The following is a 14,656-nucleotide window of genomic DNA, read 5'->3' as shown; positions in this document are numbered from 1 at the left end:
CAGGATCCTTTCTTGATCAAACTGAGTCTTGTTGTAATGAAATCAAACTGTCTCCTCATGTGTGTAACTGCGTGGTGCAGGGAATGTAGTTCTGCCATTGCAGGCAACTGGCTGCATAGGAGTTGAAGGTATAAAGCCATTTATGATGTTGGGGTGTATTTAGTAGTGATGTGCGGTGCAGTGGGAGACATGTCTCAGTAGTTCTACAGGAAGAAGGTCTGGGGTTGGTTTCTAGGTTGGTTGTGATGTGCAGCCAATTGCAAAAGGAGTTGAAGGAATGTGGATGTGTTGAGATACATTAAAAAAGAGCTTTTATCTGTTTGAAACATCCCAGCTATCACCTCTTTAACCTTGGTGATCCTGTTCTCTCTGTCCCTGGTTTTTGGATGGTGCAGAGCTCACTGAAACTCACAGAAACAAATGCTTCAGACTTGCACTGGTTTATTTCATTATCTGAGGTGGGATTCTTCAACACCTTTCCCCAAAATGGAAACATCTCCGTAAGAGATGGGCATTAAATCCCTTTCCATTGGTCATGCGTGGTGAGAATTCCAGATGAATAGGATGAAGGTGTTAGCCCTAGATTTCACAACTGCTTTATTGACACACCTTGCTGGCCACACAGTGCTTTAAGAACAGATGTAGTTCTGCTGAACAGAGCATGAAGTGCTAAGCATGCAGATCTCACAGCCTGTGGATTTGTCTTTGTAATGGTATTTAGGAAGCAACTGCGGCTCAGTGAGTGAAGCTGGATAAAAGCTGCACAGGAGGAGTTAGAAGCGAAACAGGGGAGAGCAACTGACCCAGAGCTGGGCTTCAGCTGCTCCATTTAACAGAAATAATAGCAAAGAAAACCAGGGACAGGAAGAAGTGGCTGTAGAGAAGCACCTTCTCCAGAACAGGCAGAAACAGGTCCTGCTCCTGTGGTTGCCAGTGGCGCTTGGCTTGTTGCCCCTTTTCCTGGGCCTTCTTGGGAAGGTTCTGCTGTTGGGCACTGTCCTTGGCTGGGTGTTTCGTGCTCTGGTTGGCCATGGTTCTCATTGTCAGCTTGGTGTGCACATCTGTGAAGAGCAGATGTCAGTGTTGGTGGGTGACTGCCACAACTGAAACCCACCCTCGCCCAAAGGAACCTGCAGTAAAATGCACCAAACCGACTGGTGTAAGAGGCTGTGGGTTTCTTTACCTTGCTGGAAGCTTTTGAGAACCTTGTCTAAGTAGAGGGATTTGTGCTGCTGGTGCAACAGGAGGAAGGTGTCTAACACAGCCATGATCATGAGGAGGAAGGTGCCCAGGAAAAACACCACTGCAGGACAATAGGGAAACAAAGAAAACAGCCTTCCAGTGCCTAAAGGGGCTACAAGAAAGCTGGAGCGGAGCCTTGGGCAAGGTCCTGTGGGAATAAGACAAGGGGGAATGGCTTTAAACTGACAGAGGGGAGAATTAGATTAGATCTAAGGCAGAAGCTCTTCCCTGTGAGGGTGCTGAGGCGCTGGCACAGGGTGCCCAGGGAAGCTGTGGCTGCCCCATCCCTGGCAACGTTCAAGGGTGAGGCTCAGGCTTAGGTCCCAACTTCAGGGTTGGTACCTGTGTAAAACCCAGCTAGTTTCTATTCAGATGAGTACCTATTACAGGGGGCCTGTTGGACGACGTTGGGAGGATGTTGTTGAGAATCACAGCTAACATGGAGCTGCCGAGGATGATGGCAATCTGGAAATTGATTTTCTCCTCGAGAGAGCTGGGTCCAAACAGCACAGTCATGTCCAGCAGATACAGGGCGCATGTTGGCAGGATCAGGTTCAAAATATACAGAGTGGGTCGTCTCTCCATGGAAATCTGTTGGAGAAGATGGACAAAATTTGGGTGAGCAGGAGATAACTTACTGCCTTCGGCAAATGCTTGTTCTCTAATGTAGAAAATCATCGTTTCATGCTTTTTCACCCTTTTGGTGGTGTATCAGTGCAATCTAACATGAAAGTACTGCCATACCATGTAGGTGACCACAGAAAACTGTCCATCATCCAGGTCTTCCATGTATTCAATGATGCTCAGGTTGGTGAACTTCCATTCTCCGTCAGTTAGGAAGTAACTCTGGCTGTCTCTCATCATATCTGCTGGTGTCCGCTTCGTCTTCATAACCAGGTCTGTTACTGTTGGGCAGGAGGCAAAGGAGGAGAGAAGTTGTAGAACTGAGGTTATTTATTAGGGGTCAGTGATTTCCTTTCCATTTCCCTCCCAACCAAGGGTGCCTGCAGATGGGGAAGGCAGCTTTCCTTGCACTCCTGGGGTTTCTTTGCCCATCAGTTGACTTCAGGGAAGAGACTTGACTGGGCCTTTGGGAATGCAGATCAGAGGGTAAATCTCTGCTGAATTAGGACAGTTGTGCTGGAGCTGGAGGGTTTTGTGTTATTTCTGCTTATTTTTCACCCCTTCCTGTTGGGATGAGCTCTGAGTACAGTTTGGGTCCCTGAAACTGTCCTTAAACCTCCTCTCATATCCGTGCCTTTCAGGTACGTTTAAAGAGCAGCCAAATTGGATGTGAACCAGTAGCCTCGTTGCAGGAAGCCTCCTGGTCTCTTGGTTTGTCCTGGGGAGAGGGAATTGCCACAGAACATCCAGATAAATCCCGAGATGCCACTGGGAAACGTGCCAAACAGAATACAGTGTTTTGCCTCATTTCCCCTTGTGTTATGTGACCTCAACCCCTACTAACCCATTGTGAGCCTGTGGGGCTGGCACCCAGGAGCGAGCCGGGGTCCATCCCATCTCTTCCCCTCCCTGTAAGTTTAGCCCAGCTGATGTGGTAAAGCCCAGCTTGCTGCTGTACCTGGGTAGAGAAATGAGGCTATGCTCAAGTTGCAGGTCTGGGTGTCGAAGGGGAACTTGAAGATCATCAAGCTGCAGGTTAAGGTCACCTGGAAGGGCTGAGTGGAGTTGAAGCCGCCGTTGTGTGTGATGCTCATGTAATCCAAGTTGGGGTTTTGTCCATTCACTCTGGAGGAAACAAAAGGGGAGAACAATGGAGCTCCAGGATGCTGGGCTGTAAGCATCCTTCCATGGGGGCTTTGTGCTGTTACCCACCTATGGGATGTAGCAGTGAGGAGGAAACCTGGGCTTGAGGAAGGGCTGGTGAGTGCCTCTGAACTCAGGTTTGTAGTTCTGCACATCCTATTGAGCTCCTTCCTCTCTCCTTTGCTTCCATTCTCATCTGGGACAGGGCTCAGTGGTGGCTCTGCTCTCTGCAGAGCTGCCTCCCTCCTTCACCCCAGCTAAAGAGCTGGTGCCCATCCCTCTCATACCCACAGAGCTCATCCTGTATCTCACAACTAACTGCTAAGGGTTGCTTCATTCCACAGCACTTCTGGTCTCTGCTGCTTCCCCAGCTTTAACTACAGCCCAAGCAGGACATTCTGGTGATGTTACAGTATTATAGAGCCACAAAGTGCTTTGTGTGAACCGTGGTCACCATTAATCTAAATTACAAGGTTCTTGGCTTCTGAGAGTTCATAGGAACAACTTTTAACCACATGAGTTTATCCCATTTCCTACAACAATACCCACACTTTAATTCCATTGTATTTCTCTTAAGGCAGTAGATAGAAACGGAAGGGGAACATACCGCTCTACAATGAAGATGGGGGGAGACCAATAGGAGTCCATGGGCAGAATGACTTTGGAAATGTTACAGAAATCCTGCGGGTTCCAGGTTGCAAAAGTGTTTTTCCACTCCTGGGGTAAAACAGGAGAGAAATGAGCGCCGGGGCCGAGCAGCAGCCTCTGTGCTGGGTGTCACAGGAGAGGAACACTGCTGAGGGACCCACCAGGTTCAAAACGAAGTAAAAAGTGACCGTCTGGAGCTTTTCAACCTGGGAAAACAAAAGGGGAGATCTTGCTGACTGTCTTAGGTACATCCCATGCAGAGCCCAGAGCTTGCCCCTGTCACCCTATTGCAGTGGACAGAACAGATTGCAGGGGCTCAGCTCAAGGGTCTTCGTCTTGCAGATGAAGAGTGGGAGCAGTCCAATGGGTTATATAAAGAAATAGGGTTTTGTTACCATTTACATGCCAGTGCCCTGCGATTGCATTGCTCAGCTGAGGCACTTTGCGGGGTTGGGTTTAGAGCCTCCTATGAAGCAGCTCCTCTGAACCTGCCTCTGCCCTTCTTCCTGGAAGCAGGTGGGAGGAAATACTCCAGATCTCCCAAACCCACTTCCGAACAGCAGGGAGCTGAAGTGAAAGGGGCTGATTCTCATCCCTGTGGCCTCGCTGGCTCAGCCCTGCCTGGCAGAAGACCCAGACCCCAACCGAGGGATTACCCAGTTTTCTCTTATAAAGACTCAATGGGAGCTTTGGGTCCTTACCACAGAGAGAATAGCCATCAGCATGAAATCCATCTTGACCTCCACAGGCTTGTTCAGGTCTGTCTTGGGCAGTATGTGTGCATGCAGCTTGCTGTGAGAGGAGATGTTCAGGTACTCAACCACATCGTAGTAGGTGCAGATGTACCTGGGAGCAGCCCCTGCTAGAGAAAACAATTCCACTTGAATCAGGAAAAGGATCAGGCAGTTCTTAACCTGTATGAGAGCTGTGCCAGAAGAGAAAGGGCCTGGAGCTGCAGGGATGAAAACCATCATTAACACAGGCAAATCCCTTCTCATGTAGATGGGAACAGAATTCCTCAAAGCTTTTCTATCCCTGTTGCACTTACCTGTCCCAAGAGAGAAGGTGAGGATAGCTATAAAAGCTTGCTGCATCATCTCCTGCTTCTAAATAAGGAGACAAATGGTACCCGGGTGTCTTATGAGCAGTTGCAGGACGCGTCACTTGTTATGTCGAAGTTGATTTGCTATTTATTAATGAGGGACGGCTATTCTGTAAACAGGAGCTAGACTTCTAATGTATTTATTTGTATTGGAAGGAAGGACTTGCTAATGGTCTGATGCACTCAGGGGAGCAGCCTTTAGTTGCGGTGAAGGCAAAAATAAAGTCATTAAAACAACCCCAACGATTTGAGGCAGAGGAAAGAAAAGGGCCCATCTCCACAAAGAAAAGGCAAGGAGCCAGAGCTACTCAAAGCAAATCTTGTCTCATTTATTGGGCTGAGAGTCTGCTGCAACCCCACTGAAACGGATCAGGAATTAGTGCTTGTGTGATGTGAGGGTAGGGGGGATGCAGAGGAGAGGCTGCTCTCCTTTGAGCCAGGTCCTGCTCCATAGCAGCCCAGGCTGTGGGCGTTGGAGGATGTCCTCATTTCACAGAGCACTGAGCCTTTTACCCACCCACTGATCTGTTTCTGCCTCCTGGGGTCCTGTTCTCCGAGCCCTCACAGATAAGATTAAAGGCTCAAAGACCCTTTCTTTTAACGTCTCTCTCTTTCCCTTAGCTGCTCTCCTCTCCATCACTGCTGTGATTCCAGTGATACCCTGAGGTGCTCCAAGTGATGGCTCCCTTGCAGGGGAGCAGCTCCAACTCTTGTCCTCCTGGAAAGCCCCATCCTGCTGGGACACCCGAGGTGGCACCTCACTGTGGTGTGTGGCTGTGTCTGAGATAGGAGGTGGGAAGCATATGGGCCACAAGAGGGGGTTTGGATTGCATACAAGGGGCACAAGGAGAAGCAGAGGTGATCTCTGTGCTGGGGCTTGAGGGTTGTGTTGGCTGTAGGAGCTTACACTGCTGGGTGATAGCATCACTAGAGGTGGGATAATGCTGTACCCCCATAATGGTGCTAGAATTGACGTGGCCACCAGCAATCCCTTCCTTCTACCAGCAGCTGGTGCGATGTGAGTACACTGGAGATGCAAACTTGCCCTGTTGCTCTGCAAACCGTTGGTACCCACCGGGTCCTGCTGCAGCAAGGATCTTCATGCTCTGCACGGCATCCCTCCTGCAGCATCTCATATGGGGGGCAGAGCAGGGAGGGAGGCCGGACTCTATGGCTCTTGCGAAGCTGGGTGAGGTGATGGGATGACCTGGATGCTCAGTGAGAGCCTATGCCCCGCATCACCCCGCTTCTGCCTCTCCCCAGCAAAGCATCCCGGCCCTGCCTGCCGGACCGTCCCAGGCTCCAGCGCAGCGATCGCAGCCGGCGAATCCCACCCTTGCTTTCCTCCTGCCCGGCAGACAACGGATCCTCCCCGGCCGTGTCCCGGGATGCTCCGTGCCGGTATCCCGGGGGACCCGGTGGGACCGGCGGGGAGAGCGGGCTGGGGGTAGGCAGCGTCGCTGGGGGGCTTCGCTACCAGTGACCGCGTGGCCTAATGGATAAGGCGTCTGACTTCGGATCAGAAGATTGAGGGTTCGAGTCCCTTCGTGGTCGACCCTTTTTTCCCTTCCCCATTCCCAGCTTTTCCCGCTTCTCCCTTCTCGCCTCTTCCCCCGGCGGGGTGGGGGGAAGAACCGAACCTGCTTTGGCCCCGTGTTCCCCCGCCCGGCCCTACCGCTGCCGGTGCATCCCGGCCCCGTTCCCCGGGACCCCCGGGTGATTCCCCCCCGCTTCCCCTGCGGGCTCCCCGAGCCCCCGCAGCGCCGGGGCCGGGCCGTTCCCGCGGGCCGGGGCGCGCGCCGTGCGCAGCCCCAGTGGCCTAATGGATAAGGCACTGGCCTCCTAAGCCAGGGATTGTGGGTTCGAGTCCCATCTGGGGTGAGCACGCAACGTTTTGCTGGTGCCAGCCCCGTTTCTGTCCGTTTTCTCCCCGGTTTAGTGCCGCCAGGCCCACGCAGAGCTGCCGGGCATCCTCCTCCTCCTGCTGCTGCTGCTGCCCGGCGGAAGCTGGCTTTGGGTGCTTGGTGCACAATACGTGTTTTGGGGCAGTGAGTTCCCCACGGCAGCTCCAGGCTTGCTCTCTGTGCCGACGACTGCAATACAAAGGCTGCTGTACAGGAGCTGTACACGATGGTGTTGGGATGATGCCGTTACCTGCTCCTGGCCAGTGGTCACAGCTTAGAGCTCATGAAAGCGACAGGGCTTGGAGCAAGCTGCTCTAGTGGAAGGTGTCCCCAGTGGCAGGGGTTGAAACTGGATGAGGTCCCTTCCAACCCAAACCGGTCTGGATTCTACGATTCGATGAAGAAGGGAAGCAACAAGGAGCAGCTATAACCTGCCCCGGGGCCTCAGTGCAAAGGTGGATGCTTGGGACCTGCTGATGAAAGGATGATATCTGGAGAGGTGTTAATGAAAGGATGGTTCTGGCTGGGGGTTCTTTCCAGGTGGCCCAGAAGGTGCAGAAGCAGAGCAGTTAACACTGTTTAATTAGCCCTGTCTGGCTCAGGGCTCTGCAGGGAACTTCAGCTGCATTTTTACCTCCTCTGGATGCTCCCTGTGCCATCAGCTGCATCTGACCCCCAACAGAAAGCCAATGGATGCTGGGGGATGAGAACCTTGCCGGTATCACACCAACCTCTTCCCGGAGCAGGACAAGCTCTGATGGGAAGGATGCTTCCCTCCGCCAGAAACTGCATCTCAGTGAGGGGCAGGTCACTGGGGTCACACAGTTCGGCTTTGCTGCCCAGGGACCAGAGCCCTCCACATAAGTGTATTTGGGGTTTGTTGCATTAAAAAGCTACTTGGAGGGTCTTTTCCTCCAGAGTTAATGGATTATAAAAGGCAGCTGCGGTCAGGGTGAGACCACACCAGTAAAGCCTAAAGTTTCTTTCTAAGTAGTTTTTCCCTCTTAGGTGTGGGAGAAAATGACTTGGAGAGCAGCAAACCTGCTGAAGGCCCAGGCACATGGCAAGTGCTAATCTCCCGCAGGCTTTGCTCTCTGGCCTGCTTCTGCTCAGCTTTAGTTTGAGGCACAGCAGAAAAGCTGCGCTGGTTGAAGCTGAGCTGAAGGGACCCCAGGAGCCAACGTGTCCCCAAAACCCCCATGGATATAGAAGAAGTTAAAACACCTTCCTGCCCTGTGGCAGGTTTATTTAGGATTAGATGAGGAATGCAGGGTCTGGGGAGAAGCCAAGCTGCACCAGGAGGTGTTACTGATAACGAACAGGGGTTAAATGCCCTCCCTTGTATCTCACTGACTGTGCCCATCACACTGAATGCTGTTACTGTCAAGAACAAGTTGTCTCCAGGGTCCTGGCTCTCCCCATCTTTCTTTCTTTCACAGTAATGCCTACACACTGCTTCCCTCCCACTTAAGGCTCACACAGAGCCTCAGCTGGATGTGATGGTGTTGGCTTTGCCTTTCCATGGGGATGTGGCAGGGAAAGCCTGGACTTGTGTGCCCCTGGGAGCTGGAGGGTGACCCCAGCTGCTCTGTGTTGGGGGTGTCTCCTGGGTGGTGTCAGCTCTGCATTTGGGGTTATATTTGCGTTCAGAACGGCTTGGGTTGGTAGCAGGAGGGGAACGTCATTGCTCCAGACAGACATCAGCACATACAGGGTAAACTGGGGGTGGCAATGGGGGTCTATGATGACCAACTAGCACACGGGGTCCCATGGCAGGAGGGACCCCCCCCCAGTGTTGGGCATGAGGAAAAGCCATGATCCCAGACGGGATGGGAATGGGGAGGATGCACAGGGGGTGGCAGGGACTCCCTGGTACCCCCGGTGTCTGCCACTGTCCCCAGAACAAAGCTATGGGGGACCACGTGGCCTAATGGATAAGGCGTCTGACTTCGGATCAGAAGATTGAGGGTTCGAGTCCCTTCGTGGTTGTTTTAAAGCCACGGGAGAGCTTCGAACCGTTTAATTTCTCTGGGGGGTGCAGCGTTCGGCCCCGCCTGGGGTGTCAGTGGGTTAGGTGCCCGTGCTGGGGCACCTTTGGGGGCGATTTGCCCGGGGGATCTCCCGCCTAGGGCCGTTCGTGCTTATTACCCCCACAGCGGTTCAGAGCGCCCTGTGCCGGCGGTGGGGACGAACCGGAGCCCGATACAAGGTGAGGGCTGAGCCGCAGCTGCTGCCGGTTACCGGGGATGGAATAAAGGGGCAGGGTCGGCCAGGATGCGGCTTTTATTGCTGCAGGGAGCGCCTGGTGAGTTACAGGGGTCGGTGTCTCCTTCCGCCCATGCTTTCCCTTGGGGTTCCGATGCAGGGAGGTGGAGAAAAAAGCCGCCTCACCCCAGGTGGGACTCGAACCCACAGTCCCTGGCTTAGGAGGCCAGTGCCTTATCCATTAGGCCACTGGGGCCGCGCAAAAGCCAATCTTTGCCCTCCACCTCCGCACGGGGCGGGGGGGTCCGCAGCGAACGGGGCCGCCGGAGCGGGGAAAGCTCCGCGCACCGGGAACCGGCGGTGGGCACCGGCTCCTCCCGCCCCGCCGGTGCGGGCTTGAGGGCTGAGGCCCGGCGGGCGGAGCTGGGCCCTCGGCGGGGGTCTCCGGCCCCCCAACACCGCCTCCTTCCTGCGCTGTGGGCAGAGATGGGGCCGCGCTGCCTGGTGCTGAGGGAGCCCCCGGGGCTGTGCGGGACCCCGCGTCCCCTCTGGCCAGCAGAGAGTTAAGTCACGGCACTGAAAAAAAGACGCCTGTGCACAGCCCCAGTGGCCTAATGGATAAGGCACTGGCCTCCTAAGCCAGGGATTGTGGGTTCGAGTCCCATCTGGGGTGACTCTTTTCCCTTCCGCGGATCTGAGCCGGTTTTGGGGTGATTCGGTGTGTGGAGGTGTCTGTGCTGCAGCGACAGGAGAATGAGCATCACCCCGCCGGGTTTTCCTAACCCTTGGCTCGGGCGTCTTCACCCAGGAGAGATGTTGATGTACAAACCCAGCTTTACAACATACTTTTAGCCTCAGCTGAGGTTGTTGCTGTCCCGGCTGATGTTCGTGTGATGATTCTGTGTCAGAAAAGCATCTGAAGCAGCAGAACCCCACTCATTTGCAAAGCCCAGGGCACAGCTCAGAGCTGGAGCCGCCTTTGCTGTGAGGGGGGAAGCCGGCAGCCATAGTGAAAAGCTTTAAGCAGGAGCAGGCTTCATCTTTGCTGGCCTTGGTGTGCGGGGGCGCATCAGGATGCTCTTGATGTGCTCCTGCATCCCCCGGGCAGCCTGTGGGGGCTTTGAGCTCTGCTTTTTTTGCAGATGTAAATGTCAATCTGGGCTGGGTAAGGGCAGAGCTCAGAACTGCCCCCATTCCAAAGGGAATGCCAAAGAGTGTCTAGGGACCAGCAGAGAGCACTTTCCTTTCTTGTTTGGGTTTTTACCTAAAACAGAGCCACTTCTGCTCACCCCAGGTGGGACTTGAACCCACAATCCCTGACTTAGAAGGCCAGTGCCTTATCCATTAGGCCACTGGGGCCCTGACAGAGGATGAAAAATGAGTGATTTTGGTGTTTTTGAGGACACCCTCATGAAGTGCCCCAGCAGCAAACCCCATGTTACCCACAGGACCCTCTAATGAGTGACTCCTGAAGCCTGAGAGACTCATTGAGGTGCTTTGGTGTCGCACCCCAAGGACCAGCATCCTCCTGGACCTACAGGGTGGTTTGGTCTTTGAGCACCCACCTCCTGCCAGATTCCTGCTGTGGCTTTAGGTCAGGTTAACACAATGAGGTGCACCTTATGGTTAGGGAAAGATCAACTGAAATGAATGGAAAATGCTTGAAATGGTGAATTGTACTTGGACACGTAGTTACGCTTTTACTCTTGCCTTTCTTTCCCCTCCACATCCACTGCTGCTTTTGTGCTCAGCAGCAGAGGGTGCTCTCATAGAGCAGAGAGCTGAATTAATATATATATTAATATATAAAGAATATTAAGAATTAATATATGAAGAATATATATAATATAAATATATATATAAATCAAAACCCTGAGTTTTTCATTTCAAACAAGAACAATAATTTTCCAATTCAAAAGGAGATGTTCTATATCTTTATGTACATTTTCAGACCAGTTTTATTCAACACAGCTCATGAGTTCAGAACCATCTACAGCTGCCAACGCTGTTTCTTTATGAAGCTGGTATGCCGAGGGCTGGGAGCCCTGTTCTCTCAGTCAAAGTCTGCCTTCCTGCTCTGCTTTATGTTTGAGTGTATCTTTTTCTGTCGTAGTCGTTCACGGTTCATTTTTTCCACCCTAAAACAAGGTTAAAAGCTCCTTTAGGGTACCAAGAAAACATTTAAACATTCAACTCTGAGCACAGTTATATATAATATATATATCACAGCACAGACTTGATGACAAATGTCCACAGATAGAAAAACCAGCCCCTCTTCTTGGGATGCTACCCAGGGAAGTGCTTAAAATCTAATGGATCAGTGAATTTCTTAGCAAAGGAAATCCAAATAAGCATGAAGATTGTACAAACAGCAACCTGCATCATGCCGCACAATGATCTGAGTTCATCTCCAATAAAAGGCCATTTCAATGACTATACCTCTCTATGAGTTTCTGTGTTGTCTCCTTAGACACCACCTTGGGCTGCTCCGTAGCCTCTGTGACCATGGTTTGGATCTTTTCTAAGCAAATGGCCAGGTTCTTCATCTGGTAGCGACTCTCTTCAGAGCTCACGATCAGCTCACCAGCTCGGTTTACCCTGTTCCTGTACTGCAGAGATGAAAACGGGATGTGGTCACTGCCACCTTGCCATGTCACATCTGAAAGTGACATTTAAACTGTGGCTACAAGGGAGGGTTGTTACCATCAATGCCATTTTCTGTCTCACGGCTTCTGGAATCCAGTCTGCTGATGCCAAGTGGAACCGAACTTCTGCCTTGGTGTTCACTGGGAGGAAAACCAGGGTATTTTTCCTATGTATTGGCTTGACTTCCTAAGGTTTCTGGGATAACTCAGTCTGTTCACTGCTGGCTTTGGACACCGGGTGATTCCAGCATTACTTTCCTGAAAGATCACCTTTTTCCTGGCTATCTTAAGGTCCTTTCCAACCCTGACTATTCCATGATTCTATATTTTTACATACCATTCTAAAAGGCAATCTCTAGATTTTTATGGATACCCTGTTACGGTATTTGCCTTTCTACAGCAAGTGCTGCCAGTCACTACCCACCTTATTTTTAATGGCAGTATTTATAGTTTATTTGAATTAAGCTGAGAATTTATTGTGCTTTAAAGTCCCAGAAACCAACCGGCTGCTTGTGTGTCTGATCAGTGAGAACAGATGAGACAGAGGTGGTGCTTCATGTGGCAAGTGTAGCAGCAGTGCTCCCAGTCAGAGGAGGAGAATCAAATGCATTACCACTGCTCTTGAGCACTGTGAAGATTTGGGAGTTGTGTTAAAATGTAATGATAACGAAGCTCAGCATGGGGCAGCACTAAGATGCTCTTTAACCATGGCAGGGGGTTGGAACTAGATGATCTTCAGGTCCTTCCCAACCCTATTCTGTGATTTAACTTCAAGTTCTCAATGTTTTTCCATCAATACAGGGAAGAAACTCCCATGAAAGGGGGAGAAGCTCTTCCTCACCTTTATTAACGTGCTGCCCACCGGGGCCGCTGCTCCGGCAGTAGGTCACAGTCAGGCGACCTGGAAGAGAAGAACGGCAGCGTGCTGACCCGGAGGCACAGCTCCTGCTGGTGCTGGAACAGGTACGATCCGGGCTAACACCTCCGGGCACACAACCCAGGGCAGACGTGGCCGAGCACCACGGCCTGGGCTGGTTTCAGGGCGGGGGGGACTCACTCATGGGGATGTCGAGGGTGGGTGGCTGCTGCTCCTCCTGGAAAACACCATGGAATGCTGCGTTAGGCGCAGGCAGGGACGCGGCGACCGCGAACAGCCAGCCAAGCACGGCCGAGAAGGCCACGCCCCCTCTAAGCACCGCCCCTTCGGTAAGCCACGCCCCCTCACGGTACAACCAGTTGCGCTAAGCCCCGCCCACCCTCTCCCTCAGGCACCAAGCCCCGCCCCTCGCTCGTCTTCTCCCTGTTGCCCGCTCCGCTCACCGGGGTGATGCCGGTGCTGTCGCCGTCCTGCCGCGGCGGGTACAGCTTGTCCAGGCTGTACGCGCTCCGGTACTCGGTCCCGGCGCCGGCCCGCTGCGAGAACCGGGCGGCGACAAGCCACGGCCGGCACAGGGCCCTCAGCGTGTGCGCCGCCATCTTGGCTCCCGCGGTGCAGCGCTGCCACGGCGTCCCTACGGAAACGGCGGCTGCGCGCAGCGTTCCGGGGCGGGGCCTGGGAGGGGTGTGTGGGGCCAAGGGGGTTTTGAGGCATGGGGTGTGAGGGGTATATGGGGTCTGTGAGGTGAAGTCGGGGATCTGTGGGGCACTATGTGGGGACATGGGAGGTCGGGGGGGACTATGGGCTCTGGAGCACCGTGGGAGGGTGCAGGAGTTGGGAGGGTTATATGGGTTCTGTGGGGCACTTTGGAAAGGTGTAGGATGCTATCCAGGTTATAAAGTATAGGAGGTTATATAGGTTATAAAGCGTATATAGTCTATGGGTCGTCTTGGGGGGGGGGTATATAGGATCTGTGGGGCAGCTGGAGTGGTATATGGGGTCTGTGGGGATCCATGGGAGGGTGTTGGAGGTCTGGGGAGTATATGGGGTGTGTGGGGCACCGTGGAAGAGAGTAGGAGGTTATATAGGTTATAAAGTGTAAAGGGTTACACAGGGGCTGTGGGCAGGTCATTCCCAGCTCTGGGGCGCGGGCAGTGGTGGGGGCCATGTGCTCCTGCCTGCATCCCACACTCCCACAGGCTGAGCAGTGATGGGCAGCCGTGACACTGAAAACACATCCGGAGTTTTCCATGTACTTGGACTTTGCACCTGGGACGCTTCAGGTTTCAGATCTGATCTGCTCAAGAGTGCTGAAAAGTTACATCTACATGTATATGTATAGTTATATCTTTGAACGCTGATACGTGATGTGTTTCCAGGTCTGTAGGAGAGATGCCGAAGTTGGAACTAGATGATCTTTAAGGTCCCTTCCAACCCAAATCATTCTGCAGTGGGGGATGCAGGGGAGTGAAGCATTTGTGGATATCCTCCACAGCTTTTTGGAGCTGTCAGGTTGGCTTTTGGGAGGGGCAGGAATTGCTATTTCTGGCAGCAGGAATGTGCACAGGCAGGGATGGGGCTGTCATTTGCTCTGGTGTTGTGACAGGAGCTGACTGTCTTCTGTTTAAAAGGGTGGGTGAAGTCAAGAAGAGTGTTTCAAAGCTGATATAAGACAGTGATTGAGGAGCTGAGCTGGCTCCCATCTAAAGGGTTCCATGCTTTGTTCTAATCAAATCTCTATATCCTGAGGTTCTGCTCTGCTTCCCCATCCAAACTCTGCTGAAATGCTTTAAAGACACCCCCCCCCCAGCAGTGTCAGACACAAGCAATGCCATCTGGTGACCTTAATTTCTGTCAGGAACAGGTAACTGATTTGTAGCCAGAGGTAAAATAGGCAAAGCAGAATGACTCATTTTGCCCACTGATATCAAACACACTGGCGTCACTGTGCTGGTAACACACCGAGGACAAGTTGTGGGGTGGGCAAAGGGGCTGGGAAAGGGGCTTGAAGGTCAGAGCTGGACCCAGCCCCATCTAATGGGATGTGTTTGTGGTTTTGCTTCCTTCCCACTCTGTGATGGTGGATATATATGCCCAAAGAGCCCTGTAAACAGCAGGGTGATGGCTGGAAACGGCTCTCCCCACCAGGGAGGGCTTGGAGGGACGAGGTCTTACTTTGACCCAAGGGGAGCCAAGCTTTTGATGTTTTAAGATGGGCAATGAACTGGCTTAGAAAGTGAGCTCTCTCTGTTTGGGCATGGTGTTC

At 52.7% G+C, this 14,656-nt stretch overlaps 2 protein-coding genes and 6 non-coding genes across 11 annotated transcripts; 4 read left to right on the top strand and 4 right to left on the bottom strand.

The window, feature by feature from the left end:
• Window positions 1–580: 580 nt before the first annotated feature.
• On the bottom strand, window positions 581–4,793 carry LOC134174653 (5-hydroxytryptamine receptor 3A-like). Of its 4 annotated transcripts, none has more exons than XM_062639839.1 (9): window positions 4,706–4,793; window positions 4,359–4,519; window positions 3,819–3,863; window positions 3,617–3,726; window positions 2,825–2,991; window positions 1,987–2,147; window positions 1,623–1,833; window positions 1,184–1,303; window positions 581–1,061 (listed from the first exon to the last, which is right to left on the bottom strand). In XM_062639839.1, the coding sequence occupies exons 1-9, from the start codon at window positions 4,752–4,754 to the stop codon at window positions 817–819; spliced, it is 1,269 nt and encodes a 422-aa protein (XP_062495823.1). In that variant the 5' UTR covers window positions 4,755–4,793; the 3' UTR covers window positions 581–816. The 4 variants fall into 4 exon arrangements, with proteins under 4 accessions (XP_062495823.1, XP_062495822.1, XP_062495824.1 ...); XM_062639838.1 differs by having other exon boundaries at window positions 4,359–4,609; window positions 4,706–4,776; XM_062639840.1 differs by having other exon boundaries at window positions 4,359–4,516; window positions 4,706–4,776.
• Window positions 4,794–6,240: 1,447 nt separating this feature from the next.
• On the top strand, window positions 6,241–6,313 carry TRNAR-UCG (transfer RNA arginine (anticodon UCG)). The gene has a single exon. It is a non-coding gene; the product is annotated as a tRNA-Arg (tRNA).
• A 254-nt stretch (window positions 6,314–6,567) lies between these two features.
• TRNAR-CCU (transfer RNA arginine (anticodon CCU)) lies at window positions 6,568–6,640 on the top strand. The gene has a single exon. It is a non-coding gene; the product is annotated as a tRNA-Arg (tRNA).
• Window positions 6,641–8,579: 1,939 nt separating this feature from the next.
• TRNAR-UCG (transfer RNA arginine (anticodon UCG)) lies at window positions 8,580–8,652 on the top strand. The gene has a single exon. It is a non-coding gene; the product is annotated as a tRNA-Arg (tRNA).
• A 399-nt stretch (window positions 8,653–9,051) lies between these two features.
• Window positions 9,052–9,124, bottom strand: TRNAR-CCU (transfer RNA arginine (anticodon CCU)). Its single transcript has one exon. It is a non-coding gene; the product is annotated as a tRNA-Arg (tRNA).
• Window positions 9,125–9,468: 344 nt separating this feature from the next.
• TRNAR-CCU (transfer RNA arginine (anticodon CCU)) lies at window positions 9,469–9,541 on the top strand. Its single transcript has one exon. It is a non-coding gene; the product is annotated as a tRNA-Arg (tRNA).
• Window positions 9,542–10,154: 613 nt separating this feature from the next.
• TRNAR-UCU (transfer RNA arginine (anticodon UCU)) lies at window positions 10,155–10,227 on the bottom strand. Its single transcript has one exon. It is a non-coding gene; the product is annotated as a tRNA-Arg (tRNA).
• A 575-nt stretch (window positions 10,228–10,802) lies between these two features.
• On the bottom strand, window positions 10,803–13,039 carry MRPL58 (mitochondrial ribosomal protein L58). The gene is made up of 6 exons (XM_062639805.1): window positions 12,834–13,039; window positions 12,571–12,607; window positions 12,355–12,414; window positions 11,572–11,654; window positions 11,308–11,477; window positions 10,803–11,006 (listed from the first exon to the last, which is right to left on the bottom strand). Exons 1-6 carry the CDS (start codon window positions 12,987–12,989, stop codon window positions 10,922–10,924), a joined length of 591 nt encoding a protein of 196 aa, XP_062495789.1. The 5' UTR covers window positions 12,990–13,039; the 3' UTR covers window positions 10,803–10,921.
• Between the last annotated feature and the right edge of the window lie 1,617 nt (window positions 13,040–14,656).

Source organism: Pezoporus occidentalis, unplaced genomic scaffold (genome assembly GCF_034315485.1).
Source record: "Pezoporus occidentalis ecotype Australia unplaced genomic scaffold, CSIRO_AGI_Poc_V1 ctg62, whole genome shotgun sequence".
Lineage (NCBI taxonomy): Eukaryota > Metazoa > Chordata > Aves > Psittaciformes > Psittacidae > Pezoporus > Pezoporus occidentalis.
Note: the sequence above shows the minus strand (reverse complement) of the source record. Positions and strands in the feature narration are given on the sequence as shown.